Here is a 14,877-nt window from a genome sequence, read left to right on the forward strand (position 1 = left end):
ACCATCTTGGCTGGTGGGCCAGCAACCGTTGAATATTGCCCGGTTGACTGGTCAGCCATTGATCACGAAAAGTTGACCATTAACTTTCTAAAAAGGGAAAAGTTCACATGTATGGAAAAAAAGTTCATGAAATTTGGAAAAATGATCAAGAAGTTCACAAAAATGAAAAAAATATCATGAATTTGAAAAAAAACGAAAAGATTTGGAAAAAGTTCACAAAATCTGGAAAAAAGGTTCACAAATTTGAGAAAAAAATCACAAATTTGTAAAAAAATGTTTGCAAGATTTCATTTTTGTTCACGAATTTGATACAAACAAAAAAGTATAATTATACAAAATCGTCTTGGACCCCGCCCCCCGGACGCTCCCAAAAATCGGGGGAATCTTCTAGAAAGTTGCCAAAATCGGTGAGAAGAAAAACGTGGACCGGTCGACCAAGTGCACGACATGTTGCGAACGAGAAAGAAAAATAGCTAAATGGGCCGAGCCCAAGGTGGAAGGGGGGGGGGGGGGTGCTCTAGCTTGCGGGAAGTACTATAAATGGCGTTGAAGCTGCTGGATAGGAATTGGGCGATTCCCTATATTGTTTGATTCCTCACGATTCTTATCCTTGGGTTGCCGATGCGGTTCTACCTACCGCTGGGCTTGTTATTTAGTGTAAGTTGCTGGGCCCTAAGAGCATCTTCAGCCGCGCCCCCCAGAAAGGCCTCCCTAGGCAATTTTTTCGCGCCGGCGCCGAAAAAACGGCCCAGTCGCGTCCCAGGAGCCCGATTTTCGCCGGCCTGGGCCGAAATCAGCGCCGGCGGACCCATGCCGAACCCGGCGCGCTGGGGGGCACCCGGGGGCGCCGGGGCGAGCGGTTTTGGCGCGAAAGAGCCGCGGGCCAGCCGCGTCAGCGACACCGCGCCTCGTCTTCCCCCAACGCCTCGGTTTCCCGCGGGGAATCAATGACAAGGATGCCGCCGGTCAGCCTTGCCATTGATTCCTCACGGGCGGCGCGTCACGGGACGACGCGCCGACGCCTCCCCTCCCTCGCACGTGTACACACGGGCGCGGCGCGGCTATATAAGCCGGTGGCCTCGCTCGCCTCTGGCCACACCAGCCCCGCCCTAGCCGCCGAGTTCTACCTCTCCCGAGCACCGCCGCCGCCGAGCCCTCCCTCTCCCTCCCCCTCTCCCGATGGCCGAGCGTTTCCCCGGAGACGAGGCGGCAGCCAACGGCTTCGGCCACCGCACGCTCCGCGAACAGGAGTCGTGGCTCCTGTTCCAGGCAAACATCCCGGCGCCGCCGGACATGCGCGCCCGGCCGACGGGGTGGAGGCTCAGCAACGGGGAGTGCCCATTCCCCCGTTGCCCGACGCCATGGCGCGCCCCTCCTACTTTGCCGACGAGGTGGAGGTCGCGCGCACCTCCCTCACCGATGCCCAGCTCGCCCTCCCCCAGTACGCCACCGGCGACCACGCGGCTTGGGCGGCGTACTTCGAACGCCGTCAGCAGCAGCGGCTGGCGTCCACCAACGGCGCGCCGGTGGTCGGCGACCTGAAGAATAGCGAGGGGCGCCACCTGTGATGGGGCGTCCCCGGCCGCACACTCGAGGGCGTGCTGACGCACCTCGAGGGCGGCAACAACCCGCCATTGGCGTACCCCCTGGCGAGGATGGCCGCCCCGGTGCACCGCCGACGCGACGGGCAATGGGTGCCAAGGAGGTTCGGCTCCTCCTCTTCTTCCTCCTCGCGCTCTTCCTCCCACTCCTCCGGCTCTCCGGCGCTGCTCGGCGTCAAGGCTGAGCCCGCGGCGGAGACGCCGCTCGGCGGGCGCACTCCCAGCGTCGGCATCGTCATCAACGAGGGCGGCCGGCGCGCCTCCTCGGCGGCTCCTCCTCCGCGCTTTGTCAAGCCAAAGACGGAGCCGGGGCTCGCGCCGGTGAAGACGGAGCCGGGTCTCCCCGCCGTGAAGACGGAGCACGGCGACGTGGTCCTGGAATGGGCACGCCAGGACTCCCTGAAGATGGCGAGGGAGCGCCAGTGCGCCGCCCTGCGGCGCTTCGCGCAGCGCCGCTGGGGCCGCGACGAAGGAGGAGTCATCGTCATCGACGACAGCGATGACGACGACACGTCGCCGTCGCCGCCAGCCCGCCATGGCGACGCCGGGGAGGGGTCCAGCAGGGGCGCCCGCGTCAAGGAGGAGAAGGCCGACGATGACGACGGCGGTGAGGATGGCGGCGACGATGGCGACTACTCGGCGTTTAGCTAGTTTCTTTATTAGATTAGTTATATATTTGCTATGTAATGAAAATCCGCGAACATGTCTAATATATGCCCAAGTTTGCCGAAATTTAGTCGTGTTTAGCCGAACTTCGCTGAACTTTGGAGAAATTTGCTATATATTTTTCTTTTTTGAACGCGCCTGGGGCGGCCCTGGGGCCGGCGGCTAGGGACCAACTCGCCCCCAGGCCGATTTTTTGCGCCGGCTCACCCCCAGGCGCCGATTTTAGGCGCCCTCTGGAGGGCCAACTGCTGGAGATGCTCTAATGCTATCATGTTATTCGTGCAGGGTTTAATATTAGTTACGAGGTAGAGCATCCATGGAATGAAAAACCATAAGCAAACAGTTGTTTCTAGAAACAAAGCAAACAATTAGTGATATGCTAAAAATGGCCGAATAGTGTAATTGCTCAATTTCAATAGTGTATCCATGTGAGCATAATCTACGTCAATGCCCAGCTCATGAGCTCACCCGCCCACGAATATCCATGGGAAAAATATGTCGTCTACTAGCAAGATGCTCGTGCATTGCACGGAACATCAATATGCATTTTTTTACAGAACACATGTTGTGATTGACCCATGCAGGAGTAATCCCATGTGTAAAAACTAACGATATCTCAAGAATTTTATCGGAAAACTGGTATCTCGAGAATTTCATCGAAAAAGTGAAAGATGAGAGATAAGGTGAAGAGGAGTGGAGCGTGGTGGTGACTGGTGGTCGGACTGGGCGGAGGCATGAGAATGGACGGCGCCGGCAGGCGGCAGCGGCCAGCATGCTAGATTGTTCCAGAGACTTCCTTTTTTAATTGCTCAGCAATGAGGTTGTGGGAGATAAGAATGAACGAGGTAAGGCCTTGTCTGTAAGAGCATAATTGGTTTGGTGCCAAAAATAGGCATGCCAATGTTTGGCATTGTGTCAAATATTCGCTACTACTTGGTTGGTTACCGAGTTGTCTTGCCTATCTTACATAAAGTTGCCAATATTTGGCAAGTCTTGGTATTGCCAACATTTGGCTAGCCAAATATTGGCATCAAACCAATGTGTAGAGGCCCAGGTTGGCCACCATGTAGCTCCGCCAGTGTGTGTGTCCAACAAGCACGATATCCACGTCCCGCCAAAAAGAAGCACAGCATCCATGCACCGCCAAAAAAAAAGGTATCCATGAATACTCGTATTGATGGATAATTTTGCTCGTGAAGCTACGAACTATGCACAACGCTAGAGCATTGTGCAGCCTTAGCATTGGATTTTGTAAAAACGGCCTTTGAATGTTGACGATTGTGTCGCAGATGAGTTAGCTGGTAGTGCTGGGCTGTCACAATAATGTGTATTTATTGATGACCTGTGTAGTTCCATTATTCATGTTCATTAACAAATAATCATACTAGAGGCACACAAAAAACTCAACGGGTCCAAATACTTTAATCCATCAAGCTGTACAATGCAATGGACTAATCCATCATGCGAGCTGTGGCTAGTTGCACCTACATCAAGCAAGGGAGATTTTTGTTTACGTGGAAGTAAAGTAGAGTGAATGACATGACACATCACAAAGCTCATAGCTCGAGAGAGATGTAGCGAAATCCCCAAAAGTAATCTCCATAAGGTACTTGCATAAAGCAAATTTTGTTTTTCAAACGTTCACTCTATAACATTTGTAACCATGATCTCTCAAAATTCTGCTGTACAAAAGGAAATGTTAACTCAGACACAAATATGCTTAATCATAATCAAAAAAAAAAAGCAATTAAGAAGACTCATGTTCAAAATAGTAGTACTGCAGTATGATCTGAGCCATTCTACCTAGGCAGACGGCCAGCGACACTAATTAATAGAAGTACTATTGTATTTACAATGATGAACACAATCACATTAAAGGCATAATATACAACAAAGGGGAACTGCCGACTTATGCGTCTTTTGGAACGTCGTAGAGGTTCAGAACAACAGCCAACCAAGAACCGCACAACACCTAGAAACGATCCGGGCGTTGCAAAGCATGCAAGCAGTGTCATCAAGATGTACAACCCACCGTACATCAGCTGAGACAATGCAATCTTCATGGGGTTCTTGTCGCTCACCACGGCGGCTATAGCCATGAAGAAGGCTAACATCATGCTATTCAGTGCCACCCAAAGGAAATGCATTGACACAATGAAGCCTATCCAGGAGCGATTTGTCCGTGAAGCTCTCCCATAGATAAGAAGTATTGTTGCAACCACAGATGTGGTCACGGCAATGGTGTCCAACACCAAGAAGGCGTTGTAGAAACGATCCCCATCAAGATTTGCCTTTCCATCAGACCCGTATGATCCAGGCACGTTGAACGCTGCAGAGAAGGCGATTGTTGCCACGAGTGTGGAGACAATCGCAAGATTTTTCGATATCGTCTCTCGCCATTTCATGATATCCTGACCCTTCCATTTCTCTATATGGTCTTGCCTCTGTGGCCTGAACCGTGCTCCAGAAATATACAATTTCACCACTAGCTTTATCTGCATATTCATAAACAAACATTATGTATATGAACTCCATGTGTACTTGTCTCTTGTTTTCACAGTACCATGAATTATAGCAAACAAATTACTGAAAAAATTACAACAATAAGCATCTATTTAGTCATAGAATAGATTGTTCTCTCGGCCTCTGCATCAACGGATCCACACATCTCACTAACTATTTATACCAGATGCATCCCTTAGTATTGTGATGAGGAAGTACTTGCAAGTTAAAATATCTCATGAACATCGGAAATGAAGAGGGTGATTACCATTGAGTAGAAACCAGTTGAATCCTCTATGAGATCAGATGGTGTCCGGCCAGCATTGTTCATCATGTGGGTATGCACCTTCTTACACGCTAACAGCTTGGAGATGACTTTGTGCTCCCCTGCCGCCACGGCCAAATGCAGCGGCGTGTTCCCTTCCTTGTCTTGCATGTTCAGAAGATGTTCCAGCATCTTGCTTTTGATAACATAGGACATGACGGAAGAGCGGCCCTTCATGGCCGCAACATGCACAAAGCTTCTGCCCCGGTTATCGCGAATGTCGGCGCAAGAAGGGTATAGTTCCAGCAGCAGGTGGACGGCGGCTACATGGCCCATCCTTGCCACGACATGCAGAGCTGAGACGCCGTCACTGTCCTGCAGATATGCCGTGCTGGGCGGTGAATGTGTTAAGAGCGCTTCGATGATGGAGCAGTCGCCGTCGGATGCGGCGAAATGCAGCGGGCTGCTCTTGTTTGTGTCAAGGTTGCTGGTGAGTGCCGGCCTCCATTGCAAGAGCAAGTCAACCATTTCTGCAGATGAAAGGGTGGTTTGTTACGTTTGCTATGCTTGGAAAATTGTTGAACTGTTGTCAAAGGGTAGGGGATATCAGATGATCTATCTTAGGAATATAGAAATTCAGTTCAAAACTTCAAGGAACTGTAATAACACTAAATTCAAAGAGGTCGTTTTGACTTTTGAGAGGTGTTCTGACTTCAGGACTGCCTGAAAGAAAATTCCCCGCAAAGTAAAAGAAAGAAAATTCACAAGATGGGAAAAGTTGGACACGTTTAAGGATGGGCAAATGGGCTGCGTTATCTTGTGCACAGATGGAGCAGTTTCATTGGCACGATTTGCTGAAATAATTTTTAAACAACATCAGTTGATCTGCAAGGCACCCCAGAATTTGAAATTCAAGTTGACCTTGTATGTGCACACATGTCACAACTCCATACGCGTCACACTCAAAATGGTCAACCTCTCACAAACTATAGTAGGTTAACTGTACGAAACTACGAATTGCCCATTGATCAACACAACGTGTTCCCTTCCTCCATTTTGACCACAGATGTTTTTTTTTTTTTTGCGGTTGCACAGATGTTGACATGAAGCATGGAATTTTTCTGGTGCAACTGAAAAGGGTGAGGAAAACAAACCTGAACTTTGGAGAACGGCGGCGTGCAACGCATTCTGCGAGCTCGGTCCGGCGGCCGACGCGTCGCCGTGCGAGGCGATGGCTCTGACGGCGTCCACAGACCCGCTCATCACCGCCAGGTACAGAGACGACACGCCGGCGCCGTCCACCTCCGCGGCGAGCTCCGGCGCCAGCTTCATGAGCCTCTCCACCGCCTCGCGGTGGCCGTGCCTGGCGGCCAGGTGCAGCGCCGTGTCCCCGGCGTCGTCCCTGCCGCGGAGGATCCCGCAGAGCGCGTCCTCCTCCACGTTCGCCCGCGCCAGCCGGACGACGGCCTCCGCGGCGTCCGCGCGGCCGGCCCGCGCGGCGCTGTGCAGCGGCGTGTCCAGCGCCCGGTTCACGGAGGAGAGGAGGGAGCTGTCCTGGTAGCACAGCTCGGCGATGAGGCTCCCGTGGCCCTGCCCGGCGGCGATGTGCAGGAGCGTGTTCCCCTCTCCGGTGACCTCCCTGGTCGTACATGGTCGCCCATGGTGGTAGTCGACCGCGATAACTTTTGAGTGCGCTGCCGGCGGTGCGTCGCCGCTTCTTCCCGCCAGGAGGCCGGCGACCTCCTGCGTGCGCCCCTCGAACGTGGCGACGTAGAGCCGGGAGCACATGAAGGAGCTTCCATCGTCCTTGAAGTCACCGGCTGCTTGTCTGAGTTCCATGAGTCGTCTGTCCGTTGAAGTTGGACAATAATTCTGGTTTTGGGGGCTTATATTCATGACACACAGAGTCGGCCAGAGGAATCCTCTCCGTCCATACCAATGCCATTCATTTGACCGTATGCCCCTCCACTTCCATAACCATGTACCTCATATCCCCCCTCTCAAGCCATGCTATCCATGCAACCTAAGAGAAACTACGCAGATCAACATACGAAACATATTGTCAAAATAGTTATAGATCACAGTTCATATAGACATAGCATCACAGTTCATCGGAGCAAAAGAGGCAGTTCATTGGACCAGATAGACTTAGATTAAAACTAAAAATTAACTAAATACTAAACAAACACGAATAGGGCGTCGGAAATCACCAATTCCTCGTAGTCCCCTTCCCCTTGCGGTCACCGATGCGGTTGTAGCCCTCTGTGTAGGCGGCGGCGGGAGGGGTATCATCGGAGTCGTGGGATGAGGAGGAGATGAAGCCGGCCATCCGACGAACGATGCACGCCTGCTGCTTCGCCAGTCAGGCAACTTCCGCTTCAGTAGCTGCCTTCTCCGCCTATTTGCGCTCCACTTGCTCGATGTCGAGCCGAAGTGCGATAGCGTTCTTGCGGCAGAGGACCACTAAGAGGAGATGGTCCTCCGGGTAGACCGGCGCTGCGACACGGGTCCGGCGGGGGAAATTGCCTTCATCGCTACCGCCCTCTCCCTTACCATCTGCCTACACGGTGTGCGGCACGCGCATCCGTTTCGGGCGCCCACATCCGCGGAGTTGGCGCCACGGGAACGAGGACACATCGGTGGCCGGTAGGAGCACAAAGAGGGGCGGTTGCAGAGGGCCGCGGGGGACGGTGGTCCTACATCAGCGCTGACGCATGAAGCACGAGGGGCGCTATGGACCAACACAACGTCCGCACTGTGTTGCCTTGTAAGAGGGACTGCACGGAGGAGGAGCTGCCCTTGTCCAGCCGCCACCGCTGCATCACGATGTGGATGGCGAGTTCCTCGTCGTCCTCCTCGCATTGCAACGACTCCCAGTCGATGTGGTAGCCGTTCTCTGATTCTCCGCAGGACGTCGCGCTGCTTGAGGCGATATTGATGGGACGGGAAGGGGAGGGGACGAGACGTAGAAGAGGAAGAGAAGAGTGGAGTGGAGAGTTCGAGATTGTGGTGACCGGAGTCTAGGGTTGGACCGGGCGGTGTATATGTAGGGACAGGGTGGGCCTACTGGGCCAGTCCGACATGGCGGACGCGCCCGGTCCTCCCATATTCGCCCCAGATATGGGCTAGATATGGGACGTGCCAGACAACCCAAACGTTTAGGAACGTTGTGAAGTGTCCGGTTGGGTCCCAAAATAATGACCGATCACCGACCGAGTGTGTAAAAAGGCAATATGAGTAGTCTGGCTGTAGATGCTCTTATAAAGAACTAAAACAACTGCAGAGTACAAGTCAAGCATTCTACACGGAATAAACATTTCATGTAGTAATAGTGCACCGACCTACTAGTAGGCCCTTAAGCCCGTGGTTTTTTCCCTCCAGGGAAATTTTTATTAACAACTTATTAAAAAAATAGGGAAAAGGTCGTTAAGATTTTAAAAGTTCGCATACTAGATAAATAATGTTCGTACATGTGAAATAAAATATTCACAGTGTATTTTTTAAAAACAAATCATGTGGAAAAATATTAATAATAAATAGATTTATGCTTTTTAAATAGTTTATGGGTTTGACTTTTTTTATACACGCATAAATGTATGTTATATTACTCCTGTAAAATAAAAAAAGAACAAAAAAGGAAAGCATAAATCGAGAACAAAAGATGGAAAAAGGAATGTATTTTTTAAAAAGAACCAAAAATAAAAACAGAACAAATGCAAGGGACAATAAAAAAAGTGACAAAGGAAAAGGAAAAGAAAGACAAAGAAAGGCAAAAAAGAAAGAAAAATAACTGGAAAACTAGCTCAAGATCGGCAAATGGGCCGGCCCAAAGCACACTTGACACTACGTGTATCACCTACTGTTGGCCCAAAATGTGGTCAACAAATTAATATAAGTAGAAAAAGGTGAATTCGCTAGGATTTTAAAATGTTCACATACTAGATAAGTGTATTCAAGTGTATGAAATAAAATTTTATTGTGTATTTTTAAAAAAATATGAACGTGTATAGAATATCAACATGCTAAATAAATTCACGTAATTGATTTTTCATACACATATACATATATGTTTCATTTTTATAGGAAAAATGTTCAATTTTTTTAAAGGAAAACATAAATAAAGAACAGAATGTGGAAAAAAGGAACGTATTTAAAAATAAAAAAAACCAGAACAATGAAATGAAAAATAAAAAAAGAAATAAGACGTAACAAAGGAAAAGAAAAAGGAAGTAAAAAGGAAAGGAAAGGAACCAACAGGGAAATCGGCAAAACCTATTGAAGATCGGCAAAATGGGTCGACCAAGAGCGCGTTTGAGCCTATGTGTATGAGCCACCGTTGCGCGAAAATGTGGTTGACAACTATGCATGTGCATCTGTATGACTTGAATATATACAAACGACTACATTCTTTGTAGTGAAGTCGTTCGAAAGGGGCACCCCTTCTGAAAGTCGCTCACTCCTGTCTTCTTTGATGCTGACAAATGACGCACTGCATGTGCTACATTTGTCGCAATTAGAGAGTTTTGATGGGATTTCTCTCCATGCATGGGAGGCACATGTAGGTTTGTCTGGTTTTTTTTCCTAGATTCATTTTTACAAATATTTATCTCTCGAAGATGTGTCCAAATCATGAATCGTTTTCACCATTGTGATTCTTGCGTTGAGGGATTCAAAATTAGATTCCATGTTGATATGTTTTGATAAACTTTTTGCGAAATCTGTGTTTTTAATTAGTAGCAACTTCTGCTTTCAAACTGTACTATGCTTTCAGTTAAACTAACTCGTACTTCCGCAGGTAGTGTGCTTCACGTGAAACCACACTTGTGCTTCTCTTTTTTTAGGACACACAATTGAGGAAACTAAAGGAAAAGATGGTGACAAAAAACCAAGAAAACTAAATATATATAAAAAATGAAGACCGAGAAAACCGGAAATAAAGAAACAGATATAAAAAACCCAAAATTACAAAGACCAAAAATCCAGGAACCGAAAATAACCTGCAATAAAAGAAACTCAAAAAGTAAACATAAACTGAAAACCCAAAGAACCGCGGAAGCACAACCATGCCTTAAGCAGAAATACATTTGTGTTTCACTTTCTTGAAAAACACAGAAGCATTGTTTGTGCTTCGGGCAGAAATACAACTGTGCTTCACGTCGGAAATAACCATGCTTCACTTTTTGTGCAAGTACAGCCGACCTTTTCACACGAGAGGGTACAACTATGCTTTACACGAAAAAAGAACAGAGACAATAAATAGGGAAAAAAAGGCCACAAAAACCGTAACAAAATATCGAAAACCAAGAAAACAAAGACCAAAGAGAATCATAGAAAAACCTATCCAATGGGAAAGTGCCCATCATGTGTTGAATTATAGATGAGCCTATGGCCTAAAAGCGCGCTCTTCCTCTGTTGTTGTCTGCCAAGCCTCACACGTGCACTAACAAGTCGACCAAGCTCAGACCGGAACCGATAAATAATTGGCAATTAATTACGAGTTAATGGACGCGCTACGAATCAGAGACATCGGATCGTGAACTCGTGCCGACTTGGGTGGGGGTCCAGCCTCACGTCTCTCTATCACGACCACATATATATTGAAGGCGTCGACAATCCTTGCCGTTACCCAAATCAGGTCGCATTTGCGTCCTTTCGCTCATGTTGCCTCTGGCGATCCCATCTCCTAGATTGCGTGCATGGTCGTACAGAAGAGCAAGCCTCCGGAACTCCTTGCTTTTGACCCCGCACCAGGAGAAGGGGCGATTAAATTTTTAGGGAGCGTCTCAAGCGCAACTGATCGCTGTTGTTCACCGACTTCGATTTTTCTACGTCCACGACATCTTCAACATCACCCTAACTTAAACCGTCGAATTCAAGAAGGTTGTCGAGGATGCTGTCGTCGCCACCGCAACTTTAACATGGCCAGCTGGAGGTTATAATCCGTTCATCCATCTCCTGTGTATTCCTCTGTTAGTCGTACTAGTTGTTTACATAGATGTTTCTGCTCTATACGTAGGGTTTGTTTGCATGGTTAAATATCACTATAAGATTAATACTAGTTTTGTCATCATCATGTTTTATTTCTAGATTAAATCAATCAAAAAATTGCAAAATTATCCAATAGCACGCGTCACGTGACGACGTTGAAGCGCTCTATTTTAAGAAAAATGTCCGCTCGTTGTGTCCTGCAAAGGGTAAGGACTCTCAAATCGTCTGCAAACATTTGCATCTATCTATTCGGACGTTGCAAGCCATCCCACATCGTCCCATATTTGTTCACGGACCAGTCCGAGCGTCCGTTTTCCCGCAAACCAGAAGCAAATCAGGTGGCTTTGTGGGTGCCCAGACATCTACCACGTAGGACCCCGACACACCCAAAATCGACAGGCCCACACGGCTGGCGCCTTGACCCCCACTGCATCCCGGTGCACACAGAGGAGGTGCACAGGCGCCGTGCCCTCCTGACGCCGGAGCAGCGCCGGACCCGACGTACATGCCAGACTCCCCCAGCTGGGAAGTTTGGTTCGCCAACGAGCACGACCTGTGCCGCCGCGGCGCCGTCCATCTTGACGCCGGCTACACACCGCCGCCCCGAAGTGGTTGTGCGGGAGGACGAGGAGGCAGAGGCAGCATACCAGGCCGCACTTGAAGAGGCGCTCCTGCGCGCCCTGGAGGAGTCCCAACGCGAGGAGGACCCGCGCTAGCCAGGTATGTAGGAGGCGCTGCAATTATTGGCGGCGGGGGACTGCGTCTACCTTCCCCCACCGCCGCCGCTGCCTAAACTTGCACCGGCCACACCCAAGGCGGAGCCCGTGGAGGCCGCGCCGGAACCACCCGCCGTCGAGGAGAGGTACGCGTTGATTGGCGTTCTCTGCGAGTGGGTGAGCCCGCTGGCCGTTGCTCTGGGCGCGACGCTGAAGTGGGAGGCGGCGTACCTCGAGCACCGAAGGCAGTGCATGCTGGCGGAGGAGCGGGCTGACGGGGAGCGCCAAATGCACGTCGAACGCGAGGAGGAGGAGCGCCATGCCCGATGGGCACTGGAGGAAGAGGAGAAGCACTGGGAGTAGGAGGAGGAGGAGTGCCGGGAGCAAGAGGAGGAGCGTGTGTGCCACGCAGCAGAGGCTGTGCCGCCGCCACACTTCGTCGACCTCACCGGCTCTGAGGACGATGGCGATGCCTAGGGCAGCGTCCTAGGTGGGCGGCTACGTGCCGTTTTATTTTATTATTTTTTAAATTTATGTTTAGTTATGTTTAAGTGGACTTTGGCCCGCGGTTGACGGACCGTTTTAATGTTTAATTTGTGCGCATGTTTGAAATTATTTTTAAGTCCGCGCGAAAAATGTGTCGGTCACCCTTGGACGTACAAGCCGAACCAAACAAAAAAACGGACACACCCGTTGGCTCAACTGATCCAAATAGACAAAAAAAAAAGACAAAATTTGCGTCCGATTTGCATGGTCGCGTTGAGTTGCTCCTAAGCATTAATTAACCGTCCAAATGAATGGGTGAGTACCGCGAATCACCGGGAGAAGTCACCGCGGGTCGGCCGAGGGACCGAACCTACGAGCGTCCTCGACGAGGTTTGGTTTACATCTGTCCACATCCAACACGTAGCTATGGAAGTGTCCGCCTTCGAGACTTTTTGTTGACATCTAAGTGAATGAATTAAGCATAAAAAAAGAAAAAAGAGAAAGAAATTATTCACACGAATCTCAATGTAAGATCAATGGCATATGATTTGGATGTGCAATACTTATGGCACATCTAGATGTGCTTTAGCAAAACTGATATATATATATACACATGTGTATCCATGAGTAACAACGAATTGTCGAGCGAGTACGCCATGAAGACTTCCAAGAAGCAGAAGGAGGCGCCGCCGACCCCCGAGCTGCCGGACTTCACTGGCGAGTTTCGCTCGGTTCACTGCTTCTGCCACTGTGACAGCCTGGTGCTCGCCGCCACGGACACCAAGGTGTACCTATTCAACCCCACAATCAAGGACGTCGTCACGCTGCCGGACAGCAGCCGCAACAAGGTGCCCGGCTACACCGAAAGGCCCATTGGGTTCGGCCGTGATCCTCGCACTGGCATGTACAAGGTTGTCCGGTCCTTATTCGGTTCGACAGACTGTAAAACTGGGATCGTCAGCATGGGGATGGAGGTGTGTACCGTGGGCAGCCCTGCTCCTCCTCAATGGAGGGAAATCGCGGGGGATCAGCCATATGCCCCTGTGTCATCGGTGCCCGCGCAATCTGTCAAGGGGTGTGTGTACTGGATAGTCGACGATACCAACTTCGAGCCGCGCTCGCGTGGCCTCCTACGCTTCGACTTGGTCGACGAGGCATTCAACTTCATCAGTTTGCCTTCTGATCTGTCGGACCTCGGAGATGACGACAATGACAATGAACACTTCAACTTGAGTGTGTTGCACGGGGAGTTGTCTCTAACCGGCTATCGCGTCAATGAGCCTAACGACGTGCATCGGCTGGTGGTGGTCTGGGCGCTCATGGAAGACGGGGCAAGCTCCGTGTGGGAACCGCGTCATACGTTGTATGTCATGGAACCGTGCCACCCAATCGCTTTTCTTCCGGGCACGTTGATGCTACGGTTCAATCGCAAGCTCTGCCTCTACGATCTGCAGTCACGTGAGCTGGCAAATGCTTGTGAGCTGATCAAGATGAGATACCGGCGTCATGGGTCAGCCGAACTTGAGCCTGCTTGGAAGCATGTGTACTTCTGCAACGTCATACCCTACATGGAAAGTCTTGTTCCAGTCGGTGCTCACATGGCCTGACTCTGATAGCTTTTCTAGCTTTTTTTTAGAAACACCTGTAATTGTATTCATACTCATAACAATTGCATGTAAAATGATTTGGATCTAAGATAAAAATAATAATAATACAAAGTAATCCATACAACTAAGAATTACAATGAAATCTCTTGAAAATATCTTCTTCGTAGAATCAATCTCTGCTAGAAGGAATACTCCCAAGACTCTGATAAAGTGCCTGCAGTTGGACTAGAGCAATGATGTTGTCACTCTTTACCCGCAGAACATTATCAGTAAAGGTTTTTGGAAGCGCCTTGAGTCGCCCATCCAAAAAGAGGGGAAGCCTTGATCGTTGAATGCAGTTGGGTCATGGATGATCGCCTAGAAATGCAGGCGTCGGATCACAAAATCTTTATCATGAAGTTGATGAAAGATTTCACCTCCACAGTGAATCAAACCAACAAAAAAAATTCAAACACTGACATAAACTCATCAAATCTGAAAAATCAGATCTTCGAGGAAGTAAAACTCTCTAAATTCATAGTGCCACAAAAAAATAGTAATTCTATTCTCACAAACCTACTATCACTAGACGTTGACAAAAAACATAGAGCTCTCGAAGATCCCCCCCCCCCCCCCCCAGCGCCCAGGTGAAAGCCGAAGGGGAGGGGACATAAATTTATCTAGCGACGGCTGCTGCATGAGCCCTCTTTTTTAGCTAGTAAAAGAAAACGACAGAGATGTCGCTTGGCCGGGACAAGCCCATCTAGCATCTCCGATGGTTAATTAATCGACATGTTTCAGGGTTTAACTTAGGTCGTGAAAGCTTATGCATGTGCTAAGAGCATCTACAGTCAGTCGTCTCAAACCTGTTTCAAACGCACGAGCGAGCGGACCGATCACTAAACGGTAAAAAAAAACGATCCATCTGGACGCCTCAAACCGTCCTCAAACGTCCCGCCTGTCCGGTACCCCTCATATCGAGCCCAGATATAAGGCAGATATGGGGCGGCCCGGGCGCACGCGAGTGCGCCCGCCACATCATTCCGGCCCACCACTGACCCCACGTC

The 14,877-nt window shown here is 49.7% G+C and overlaps 1 protein-coding gene across 1 annotated transcript; it reads right to left on the reverse strand.

The window, feature by feature from the left end:
• Positions 1-4,066: 4,066 nt before the first annotated feature.
• On the reverse strand, positions 4,067-7,025 carry LOC123073810 (ankyrin repeat-containing protein At5g02620). Its single transcript, XM_044496839.1, has 3 exons — positions 6,189-7,025; positions 5,038-5,564; positions 4,067-4,762 (listed from the first exon to the last, which is right to left on the reverse strand). Exons 1-3 carry the CDS (start codon positions 6,928-6,930, stop codon positions 4,067-4,069), a joined length of 1,965 nt encoding a protein of 654 aa, XP_044352774.1. The 5' UTR covers positions 6,931-7,025.
• Positions 7,026-14,877: the final 7,852 nt, after the last annotated feature.

The sequence above is a fragment of the Triticum aestivum genome, chromosome 3D (assembly GCF_018294505.1).
Source record: "Triticum aestivum cultivar Chinese Spring chromosome 3D, IWGSC CS RefSeq v2.1, whole genome shotgun sequence".
Taxonomy (NCBI): Eukaryota; Viridiplantae; Streptophyta; class Magnoliopsida; order Poales; family Poaceae; genus Triticum; species Triticum aestivum.

What these genes read in the sequence shown, in the direction of transcription:
- LOC123073810 (XM_044496839.1), bottom strand. Translation starts at nt 6,930, where the DNA reads ATGAATATAAGCCCCCAAAACCAGAATTATTGTCCAACTTCAACGGAC. An exon ending in CGCCGTTCTCCAAAGTTCAG is followed by an intron (nt 5,565 to 6,188) that starts GTTTGTTTTCCT and finishes TTTCATCTGCAG; the next exon opens with AAATGGTTGACTTGCTCTTG. An exon ending in CAACTGGTTTCTACTCAATG is followed by an intron (nt 4,763 to 5,037) that starts GTAATCACCCTC and finishes ATGAATATGCAG; the next exon opens with ATAAAGCTAGTGGTGAAATT.